The sequence below is a fragment of the Symphalangus syndactylus genome, chromosome 20 (assembly GCF_028878055.3).
Source record: "Symphalangus syndactylus isolate Jambi chromosome 20, NHGRI_mSymSyn1-v2.1_pri, whole genome shotgun sequence".
Classification (NCBI taxonomy): domain Eukaryota; kingdom Metazoa; phylum Chordata; class Mammalia; order Primates; family Hylobatidae; genus Symphalangus; species Symphalangus syndactylus.
The window spans coordinates 41,205,493-41,217,204 of NC_072442.2; the positions used below are offsets into that span (position 1 = coordinate 41,205,493).

An 11,712-nucleotide genomic window follows, 5' to 3' on the forward strand; every position below is an offset into this window, starting at 1 on the left:
AAGAATTAAGAGCTTATAAATTTCTAATGTCTTAAAACAGGTATTTATTAAGATCTTAAATATACCTGTATTAAACAAATTAGATTATTTTAAAAACTTGGCAACAATACCTCACTTATTCACAAATATATTTTCTACCCATATTTATTACAATTTGAACGATTTAAGAACAAATCCTGCAAATAATCTTAGCTTAGATAACAATACCGTTATCTTAGTTCACATAAATGATTGCAAGAAATATTTATAATACTTCATATAGTATCTTATCTACGGCTCATAGCAAACACTCTAATCACATTTAGCTTTACAGATGGAAAAACTGGGATGGTGGGTAACTGTTCTGATAACTATAGTAACTACCTTTTGAATTTGCTTTTCATGTTTTGTTTGCGCAGTTGGCCTTCTGATTTTTTTTCTTTTTTTGGTGGGGGATACAACCTTTAAAGTTCCTTGAGTAAAGTAAGTATTCCGGAAATCATATACTTATTACAAAAAAAAAAACTTTTAGATATATGTAGATTAACTTAATTTTACTTATCTCAAATTAGCCTTGGGGTGTGTTCTATAGTTTGCTCAGAATTTCTCATGGAAAAATAACTCTTATTTTTCTCAGTATACAAATGATTTATCTCAAAATGAAGAATCCTTGTTAAGTGAATAGTGAGTCCCCCTTTAAAAACTTGTTTATAATTGCTGTTTTTGAAAAATAGAACAAACATTGTAGGTTTAACCAGTCATGGAATAATGGTGAATAACTCAGTGTGACTCTTAACATAATACAATCCTATTCAAACAATTCTTTTTTCCTTAGCATATTCAGCCATTGAAAAAAATGACAAAGACTTTACTAAACCAGCTTAATGCTTACAGTCTCTGATGAAGTTTCAAGGGAAAAAGAAGACTATTGGGAGAATATAAAGAAAGAGACTGTACTGAATTTGTGATTTTATTTTTAAGCTACTCCCTCTCATTCATATATATATATATCTCTCTCTCTCTAATATATATATATATAATATATATATCTCCATAATTAGATTCAGAGAAATGTCCTTTACTGTTGTTTTCTTCTGAAGAGAACCACATATTGATCATAACATTTTCCATACATACGTAATAACTTACATTTTGGGACACAGGGAGTTGGTATGGCCCACCTTGGTCCATCCTAACATTTTCAAATCAAGTCAAATACTATCTTTGGATTAATTAGCTGTTGATGGAGGTTTGATAGAGGGAATACTGCATGATCTTCTCATGATAAGCCTGACTTCTATATCTGGTAGATTATCCTGCTTAGTCTCTAAACATCCTTCATCAGTGGCTGCTAAATGAAGATCAAATCGAAGAGAAACAGATTTTTTCCTCAATCGAGGGTTATCTTTAAAGAAAGAACCTTCCCATTCTTTAATAACTTCATCCACTTTCTCTGTCCTGAAATGATAAAATAAAACTTTTAATAATGAAGCAGTATGGGTCTATTAAAAATATGTATTATGTATTTCATATCTATGGAAAAATCAAGAAATTTGTATAATTTATAGTGTATAGAATTTATAATGTACATACTTTAAAAATCATATGAATAGAATTTCAAAGGAATTGTATGGAATTTCTCTTTAGGAATTCTCATATTTGGGTTGTATTTTTGCAAAAAAAAATGGCAAATTAAGGATTGAGTACTCTTCCATGAGTTTTTATGTATATATGTCAGATTAAAAATCACAGTATAGGCTGGGTGTGGTGGCTCATGCCTGTAATCCCAGCACTTTGGGAGGCTGAGGTGGGCAGATCATGAGGTCAGGAGAATGAGACCAGCCTGGCCAACATGTTAAAACCCCATGTCTACTAAAAATACATAAAAAAATAGCTGAGTGTGGTGTTGCGCACCTGTAGTCCCAGCTACGTGGGAGGCTGAGGCAGAAGAATTGTTTGAACCCAGGAGGTGGAGGTTGCAGTGAGCCAAGATCACGACACTGCACTCCACCCTGGCGACAGAGCGAGACTCCGTCACAAAAAAGAAAAATCACAGTATACTAAAACTATGTTTGGAAACATTTAAACAGAAGAGTAATTACTGGATTACTCAAAGTTAATTTCTTTACATATATTTATTATTATTTCTTAGTCAAAGTTTCTTTACTTACTGAATAGTGCCATGAGCTTCAGTGCTCTCCTTAACGATACTCCCATTTAAGATTGCCTGTTTGGTTACTGTTTCTACGTTTTCATTCTCATACTTTTGTGGGACTTTTGTAGTAAAAGATATTTCATTTATAATGGCTGTAAAAATATTATTTATGATATATTAAATTACAATATTGAATTACTGTTCACAAATTATATTCAAACTTTTATTCAAATATTGCTTTTTTTTTGCTACTTTAGAGTATTTAATTTCCTTATAAAGTAATCCCTGTAAATAGTACTTCACTTTTCAAATGAGTTTATTTATGTCAGAAACTCACCTGATGGTAAAACAAAACCAACTCTACTTGTGGTAGGCTTTTTGTCTTTTTTCCCACCTTGGATACAACCATAATATCTGAAATCAGAAAGAATTATATTTTAAGAGCAACACTGTATTAGCGAATAATTAAAACAAACAGGAGAATGGATAAATTATATTAATGCAATAGAAACACTATTTAACTGAAAAGAAATGAACTAAGGCTACACTGTATCTTTATGGATGGATCTCCTAAGAATAATATTGAGTGAAAAAAGAAGTTTTATAGTTTTATAAAGTTTAGAATAATATGCAAAACAATTTCATGCTTTGTAGAAATACATACATATTACTATAAATAAATGTATGAGACTAATAAGCATCAAATTCAGAAGCCAGGTCAGGTAGAGGGAGGAGCATGAGATTGGGGGATGTGGCTTAGCTGTCCAGGGAACTTCAACAACATTGGAAACATTTTACTCTTTTTTTTTTCTTTTTTTGGAACTATTTTACTTCTTAAACTGGGGGAAGTGGGTACAGAGGTGGTCATTATATTTTTTTGAAATTTTCTTGTATATCTTAAGTGTAGCCTAATTTTTTTAAAGTTTTACTATGGAAATATTAAAGACTATTTGATCAATATCTTAAATGATTAGGAATTAAATAAAATTCACAACCATTCATTTTATTTAACAATTATATAGTTACATGTATATAGGATCTGGAATGATTAGGAATTAAAACTTATAACCATTTAACTATATAGTTACATATATACATATATGTATATACATGATATGTATACACACACATTTACATGGAACTTACAATGTGCCAGGTGTTGCTTTAAGCACTTTACAAACATTAACTCATTTAATCCTCACAGCAATCCTATGAGGTAGGTAGTAGCATTATTCCCATTTTACAGATGAGAAAACTGAGGCACACAGAGGTTAAGTAACTTGCCCAAGGTCACTCAGCTAGTAAGTGGTATATTTTTAATTCAGTTTATGTTTTTTCAAAGATTTAATAAATGTCAAGATTTATTACAGGCTAAAGTTGTTCCACCTAATTTTCATCTAGTTTTATAGAGGACTTAGAGTTTGGAAACAAGCAAGAATAAAGATTTCTTCCTGGAGAATTGGAGGTTATGTCATGCTCAAAGCAATATGACCTTATAAGTCATTACAGATTATGATGTATGAATTAATAAGAATTCTTCTTCTGATATCTTTTCTTATCAGGACATCTGGTAGTCTTTTAAATCATGACTCAAAATAATATTGCTTTCCATGGTTGTAATATAATTACATTATAGTAATGATTATTGTTTTGGGGTTTGATGTGTGGTATAGGGTGAGCCCTTGGTCAGGGGGATTGTGGTGATTGTGGATTTTCCAGGCTTTCATTGTGGGTGATCCTTAGAAGGCACAGACTAATCCTAGAAGAGATGAATGGCAAGGAAAGTGAGAAAGTTAGGAAAGGTCTCTCTCTCTCTCTTTTTTCGAGATGGAGTCTCACTCTGTCGCCTGGGCTGGAGTGCAGTGGCACGGTCTCGTCTCACTGCAACCTGCCTCTCCTGGATTCAATCGATTCTCCTGTCTCAGCCTCCCGAGTAGCTGGGATTACAGGCATTCACCACCATGCCCGGCTAATTTTTGTATTATTATTATTATTTTTTCTTTTAGTAGAGACAGGGTTTTGCCATGTTGGCCAGGCTGATCTTGAACTCCTGACCTCAGGTGATCCGCCTACCTCGGCCTCCCAAAGGGCTGAGATTATAGGCGTGAGCCACTGCACCCAGCTCAGGAAAGGTCTTTTTCATGATTAGCTCATTGTAATCCCAAACTCCTGGGTTTAAGCAATCCTCCCACCTTAGCCTCCCAAGTAGCTGGGACTACAGGTGTGTGCCACCATGCTCAGCGAATTTTAAATTTTTGTGTAGAGATGAGGTCTCACTATATTGCCCAAGCTGGTGTTGAGCTCCTGAACTGTAGTAATCCTCCTGCCTCAGCCTCCCAAAGTGCTGGGATTACAGCAGTGAGCCACTGCAGCCGGCCAAGACTACAAGATCATTTTTGTAGTAATCTAGAATTGTTTACATTTTGTTCTAGCTGACTTTGGCTATTTGGTTCCTAATTTTGGAAGACTAGAGATTGTTCTTTCATATATTCTTTGCAATGCATATCTTATTGTATGAGCTCAGTGAGTACACCATGATGATGATGGGTTTTTTGGATTTAATTTCTCTGACTACATCAACAATGGCATAAGTGGCTCTGTATTTCTGGCCCCTTGTCATTAACTAAATGGATTTAGGTACCTGATTTCTTCTTTTTCTAGGAGGCGGCGATAAGTTGCTATTTCTTGTTCCAGCCTCATCTTCGTGTTGAGAAGCATCTCATGCTCTTGAAGCTGCTTTTCGATGCCGCGCCTTACTTCCTGTAGCTCTTTTTCTAGTCCTTCAATCACAGCCTCTAGGTCTTGCAGCTGCATCTGGTAATGCTGCTCGCTGGCATGTAGGGAGTTTTCAAGGCCCCTTTCCTGTTTTATATAGATTTTCATCAGTGAATCAGTAACACAGAATGTGTTTCTGAAATCTGATTTGCAATATCTTCATGGCTTTTTTTTTTTTTTTTTTTTTTGAGATAGAGTCTCACTCTGTTGCCCAGGGTGTAGTGCAATGGCACGATCTCAGTTCACTGGAACCTCCACCTCCCGGGCTCAAGTGATTCTCCTCCATCAGCCTCCCAAGTAGCTGGGATTACAGGCGTGTGCTACCACGCCCGGCTAATTTTTTTAATCTTTAGTAGAGACAGGGTTTCACCATGTTGGTCAGGCTGGTCTCAAACTCCTGACCTCGTGATCCGCCCCCCTTGGCCTCCTGAGGTGCTGGGATGACAGGCTTGAGCCACCGCGCCTGGCTGTCTTCATTCTTTTATGTTCTATTTTTTACTTTAAAAAGATTGCAATAATTTTATTATACCTATGCAAGAGCTGTGTTTCCTTACAGCTTTGTGTGTGAACCCTAATTTTTAAAAAATTGTATTTTATGTACGTAACTAGAGATCTTTCTCTATTTCAAAGACATCCTGTGATAATTCTTACTGCAAAAAAAAAAAAATCCTCTGCAGTGTGATTAACTTATTATCACTCTGAATTATCTGATTTTTAAATTATCGAAAGTATACTTCAGAGGTAAGCTTTGTAAAAAAAAAAAAAAGAAAAAAAGAAAATATCGTATGTTGAATATCAAAGCCAGAGCAGACTGCTCATAAAAGGCATTTAGGAACATGCTTAAATACTTTTTGTTTGTTTGTTTGAGACAGTCTCGCTTTGTCGCTCAGGCTGGAGCGCAGTGGCATGATCTCAGCTTACTGACTGATCTCAGCTTACTGCAGCCTCTGCCTCCTGGGTTCAAGTGATTTTCATGCCTCAGCCTCCCGAGTAGCTGGGATTACAGGCGTGTGCCACCACACCCGGCTAATTTTTTGTATTTTTAGTAGAGATGTTTTCGCCATGTTGCCCAGGCTGGTTTCAAACTCCTGGCCTCAAGTGATCCAGCTGCCTTGGCCTTCCAAAGTGCTAGGATTATAGGCGTGAGCAACCGTGCCTTGCTCCAAACATGCTTAAATATTTTTCTTTTTCTTTTCTGGAGACAGAGTCTCACTCTGTCACCCAGGCTGGAGTGCAGTGGCATGATCTCAGCTCACTGCAACCTCTGCCTCCCAGGTTCAAGTAATTCTTGTGCCTCAGCCTCCTAAGTTGCTGGGACTACAGGCGCGTGCCACCATGCCCGGCTAATATTTTGTATTTAATAGAGACGGGGTTTCACCATGTTGCTCAGGCTGGTCTCAAACTCCTGAGCTCAGGCAATCAGCCCACCTCAGCCTCCCAAAGTGCTGGGATTACAGGGGTGAGCCACAGTGTTGGCCTAAATATTTTTTATTCAATGTCTCAATGGCATGGATAAAAGAATCCCCACTGTTAAAAGACTTTGGATAATAATGAATGCTCTATTCCCCAACTTCAGCAACTAGAAAGTCCCAAGGTAATAAGAAAGGATTTCTTCATTTTTACAGGTCTGAACTAAACCTTGAGTGAGCTGGTAACAGCCACTGCCACAATGGAGGGAGGGGTGAGTAATTAAACTAGGATCAGGGATAGAATTCAGTGGCCTTGATTTCCAGTTTCTCACAGTAAATAAACGGACATGCATCCTTTCCTTCTCTTAATCAAATCACATCTGAGGACTCGATGGGTCAGTTACTTTTGGGATCATTCTCACCACAGCATGGAGAGATTCAATTTCCACTTGCAGGTGGTGCCACTGGCGTCGGGCCTCCTTGAGTTCTGCTTGAGCTGCCTTCAAAGCCTCTTCATCTTTGTCCATTTTTTTGCTTATGTCTTCTTCTAGCTAACAAGAAAGCCAACAGCAACAATAACAAACAAAAAACAAGGAGTGCTTCTGAAAATGAGATGTGTAAAAGCAATTATAGAAAAATTGTATAGGAATCAAAACATTTTTCCTTAACTTGTTAGATTATAATGTGTGTTCTAGTGCCTAGTTAACTAATTAAATATGTGAGTAAGTCCATTGCGTTCTTAGCCCGTTTTCTCCTGTTAAATGATTTCAAGAAATCCCTTCCAACTATGACAATCTATGAAATACGGAAAAATACATTTACATGAATGAAAACAGTTTGCAGGACCAAGATTTGTGATCTCTGATTCTTAACTTTTCATTATTTATGGATCTTTAGGAGGAAGGATTGAAAATTAGCTATTTCCCCCCACATTTTCTTGTAGGCTGCTTTGCAGAAGCAAATAAACAGCCGTACCCCCAAAACTGATCAATCCTGGGACCAGGTATAGGGACAGGGAGTAAATACTGCTAGGAAGTACATTACTAGCAATTTAGAGAATTAAGTTATTATAGGCAATAAGGCTCACAAATAGACTTTCATATTAAGAAAATCTGTTGATTTACCTTTTTCAAGAAGATTTTTTAAAAGGCATATTAATTTTGGGTATCTGGGTAATAAAATGAATAAATAATAAAAATGACTTCTCTAAGGATTGTTTTCTAAATATTCTCCTATTAAAAAAAGTAGAATATTTTATATTTAGCTTTAAATGTTTTTATGTTGATGTGGAAATTAAAAGAAAGTATCTGTTGACAGAATTTTTAACATTTGGCCCCAGGAACAGTGAGAACAATGTATAGAATTGATTGTAGTATTTTGAAGCAAAATTTATAACTTTTAATATTCTTATAAAAATATATTTTAACATTAAAAAATTTAATTTTATCATACATTAGATTTTTTAAAGGAAACATTGAAGTAAATGAAAGTTTATGAATAAAGTTTAGGGCAAGGTATCGGAGAAGAAAATTCGTACATTTCTTTTGGTTTGTTGAAAATCTGTTCTTAGTGTTAACTTGGCAAAGTCACGCAGCAAGCAACACCTACTAGAGCAACTACAGAAGGTAAAGTAAAGAATTTTGGAAAGAAGAAAACAGAAAATTGCTGGTATCTGCTGGTCTTGTGGCTTTCGAATATGGAACTGGCAGCTAAGCTTGTTTGGTAACTACAGTCCCAAGATGGCCGGCCCCTAAAGAACTCTATCTCCCAAGATGAATCCTAGAGTGGTCCCCTTCTCCATTGACTCTGGGCTGACCTGGATCTTGCTTTAACCAGTAGAATGAGGCAGAAGGAATGCTGTGCCACTTCTAGACCTAAGTCTTAGGAAGCCTGATAGCTTCCACTTCTATGCTTTTGGGAGCCCTGGGCCAATATGCAAGAAGTCTGGATACCCTGCTGGAGAGATCTTGTAGAAAGGCCAGATGGAGAGAGACCCTGAGGCTACGTGGAGTGAGAGAGAGTCCCAGCGGAGCCAGCCTTTCCGCAATGCCCTGCCAAAGTGCCAGACACATAAGTGAGCCCAGTCATGCCCCAAGACGATTGAGGTCCCAGATGAGTTTTGGGGTGTTACACAACAATCTGTAACTAAAATAGCTTATTTAGAAATTCAAAAAAATAACTAATCAGGCTGTCTTGAATTTATTTCAGCTGACTTTCTGAGTTATTTGGAAGAAAATCCTCCAAAGTAGTTTCAAATTAAAAGACACTTTAAACAAAACTCACCGTAGTCTTGCTTTTTCATTTGAATTTACTCATTTTGGCCCTGTGACTTGTAAACTAAACTCATATTTCTACTACTGCAAAGTTAAGTGTTTTGTTTACAATTTTTAGAAGTTGTCATCTATTGATTTTTTTCTTCTCTTTGTAAAGGTGAATGAACTATCCCAACGCTTACCTGTACCAGCGACTTTGCTTAATCTAAGATGTTGATCATTCTTTATGAAGACTGAAAATGTTATCTAGAGGTGAAATTTACAATGGAACTAAAAATGAGTTGCTTATGGAATAAAAGGCCTGACATTTTTCTACCAATTTTTTTTTAAATTTTGGGTGATATTCTTAAGTAAACTTTTTGCTGTATTTCAGGGTTTGGAAGATAACTTGAACCCATATATGATAGGTAAACTAAAAAATCTCCTAAATTTCTTAATCTTTGTTTCTAAAATATTTGTTTGTAAATTTGTTTAGAAAGACTTGAGAACTTAATTAATTGCTGAAGGTGATTGTTACTTTAAAACTAAGTCTATGAAGTTAGGATTTAGTCCTTATCTAAGTAGGCTCTCTTTTTCTTTTTTAAATACTTAAATATTACAAGCTTTGTAATGGAAAGAAACGTTTCTCATCTTATAGTACAGAAGCAAAAATCTTAGTGGAGAATCGTTACCAATTTGGGGAATTTCAATGGTCATAATTTATATCATTGTTTCTGAATGCCACGTTCACACACTCAGATGATTTCTATTTATAACAATCTGGTATAAAACGGAACTCGTTAAAAAGATGATAGAAACCTTTTAGAAATGTTTATCTCTAGAAAGCATACATGCTAATAAATCTTACTTAAAGGTTTTTCATTTTAAAGATGTTATTTAAATTATCTCTGCAAATAACTCCATAATATCTTTGAAGGGTATTTGGAATGCTTTCTTCCTGAAGATTGTCTGTAAGAGGTTAGAGTGCACCATTTTATTGTATGTTGACCCCATGTTAATGATAGGAACCTCACAATTTATATAAAAATCAAATGCATCAATCAACACTTACTTAATGGCAATTTAACAATATAATCACAGTATTTCCCCCGTAGTCCCAGTCACATTGCAGTAGAAGCTAAATTCCTTCCCCAATAGATGCTGCATCGAAAAGGAAATACTGTACCTCAGAGAGGCCGGGACAGGAATTGGGTAGACATGGACTGTCTCCTTATTCTGGAAGGTGCCTGTCTGTATGAAATCATTACCTGGATCCTTGTTGAGAGCACCGTCTCTATCTGATTTCTGGTGAGGATCTTTTCATAGTTTGCCCTGATCTCATTGAGTAGCTGGGACAGTTCCATTCTTTTCCCATCCTCCACCTTGGCTAACTGAACCTTATCGATAGGATGAGTCGCTGCGGCAGAGTCTGCTCGGTCTGCGCGGAAGGCAGGGAGCCTCGCAGAGTCTTAAAGATGCAGAGCTCCTTTTTCAGAGGCCACGGAAATTCTCATCTTTCTAACTAATTATGCAAATACAGGGTAAACTCTTTGCTCCTATTGTTATTGGTATAGTAGAGATATCAGATTCTTCATGAAGGAAAGGAAAATTTCAAAAACCTCTACTGGTTCCGTGTAAAAATTGAGCACTTTGAGGGGAGGGGGAGTTCATTTTTGTGAAAAGGAAATGGGGCATAACATAAAGAAAATTGCCAGGCATGGTGGCTCATGCCTGTAATCCCAGCACTTTAGGAGGTTGAGGTGGGTGGATCACCTGAGGTCGGGAGTTCGAGACCAGCCTGGCCAACATGATGAAACCCTGTCTCTACTAAAAATACAAAAATTAGCTGGGCGTGGTGGTGGGCGCCTGGAATCCCAGCTACTCGGGAGGCTGAGGCAGGAGAATTGCTTCAACCCAGGAGGCGGAGGTTGCAGTGAGCCGAGATTGAGCCACTGCACTCCAGCCTGGGCGACAGTGAGACTCTGTCTCCAAAAAAAAAAAAAAAAAAAAAATTATTATATTTAGTTTTCTCAAAATGTTGCATGGAAATAAATCTGGGCCCAAAACATGATAGTCAAAATTTTCTTTTACAGTTTTTCTCACTGTTTGGATCTTTTAAACAGAAATGCTATGGTAGGTCATTAGAGTATGTTGTAAATCTTAAATATTCTGACAGTTATTGGAAAAGCTACCATCAGATTAAATTGACAATTGTCATTAGCTCAGAACTGACTGACTGTATTTCTCTCAAATGCATACTGTGGAGCTCAAAAAGGGCTGCTGGCCTGATAGAGTTTGATGTATTGAGGTGAAGCTGTAGCTACAGATAAGTGCTGGTAGACTATGAGAGTTGTGAGTTAACATTTCCAAAGTTTTAACAAGGATGAAGAAATAGACCTTTTGGTGTATTCACCAAAAGAACCCTTGAGTCCTTTGGAGGGTGTAGTCAATGTACCATTCCATCCAATCATTGCAATCACTTGAGCCCTTCGGAGGGTGTATTCGGCATATCATTCCATCCAATCCTTGCAATCCCCGACATTTTCTAACCTGTAAAGATGAAAAGACTGAGGCCAGAGAGGTTGAGGCATCTTGCCCAAGGTTGCTCAGCGATGTATGACATCACTGGGAGTGGCTCTTTGACAACTTGCTTGTGTTCCATGTATTACCCCTGCATATCTGTGTCTGCGTTCTCTCTCTCCCCTCCTAAATTCCTGGTTTAATCTTGCCAGCTTGTTGCTAGATGTGACAGAAATATGTTGTGAGAGTGAATCTATCATTATTGTTATTTGTGGAGTGGCTTTGGCTGAATTGTATCTGGAGCACAGTTCAGGGGATAATCAGACCTGGGTTCTAGCCCTCACAGGGCCGTTGCATGCACGTCCTGCTCTTTTAATTTCTGAATTAACTCACATCTGGCCAGGCCAGTCTATGCTGGGCTTTCTCACAGCCCTCTCCAAACAAAGCTGTCCTACCCACAGCCCCTGGTGAGAGGAGAGGTTCCAGGTTATTCCTGACCCATCCCTCCCTACCTCCTCACCTTCCCCACCAGTCACAACTTGATTATTTATAGATTGGTCAGAGACCTTTGGGGTAGGCTGAGACAGAAAGCTCTAACTAAAGAGGGTCATTGATGATTATC

General features: G+C 37.2%; 1 protein-coding gene across 2 annotated transcripts; it reads right to left on the bottom strand.

The window, feature by feature from the left end:
- Window positions 1–1,195: 1,195 nt before the first annotated feature.
- On the bottom strand, window positions 1,196–10,003 carry KRT222 (keratin 222). Of its 2 annotated transcripts, none has more exons than XM_055258815.2 (6): window positions 9,839–10,003; window positions 6,741–6,869; window positions 4,776–4,996; window positions 2,472–2,548; window positions 2,151–2,286; window positions 1,196–1,437 (listed from the first exon to the last, which is right to left on the bottom strand). In XM_055258815.2, exons 1-6 carry the CDS (start codon window positions 9,932–9,934, stop codon window positions 1,209–1,211), a joined length of 888 nt encoding a protein of 295 aa, XP_055114790.1. In that variant the 5' UTR covers window positions 9,935–10,003; the 3' UTR covers window positions 1,196–1,208. The 2 variants fall into 2 exon arrangements, with proteins under 2 accessions (XP_055114790.1, XP_055114791.1); XM_055258816.2 differs by having other exon boundaries at window positions 9,757–9,930.
- Window positions 10,004–11,712: the final 1,709 nt, after the last annotated feature.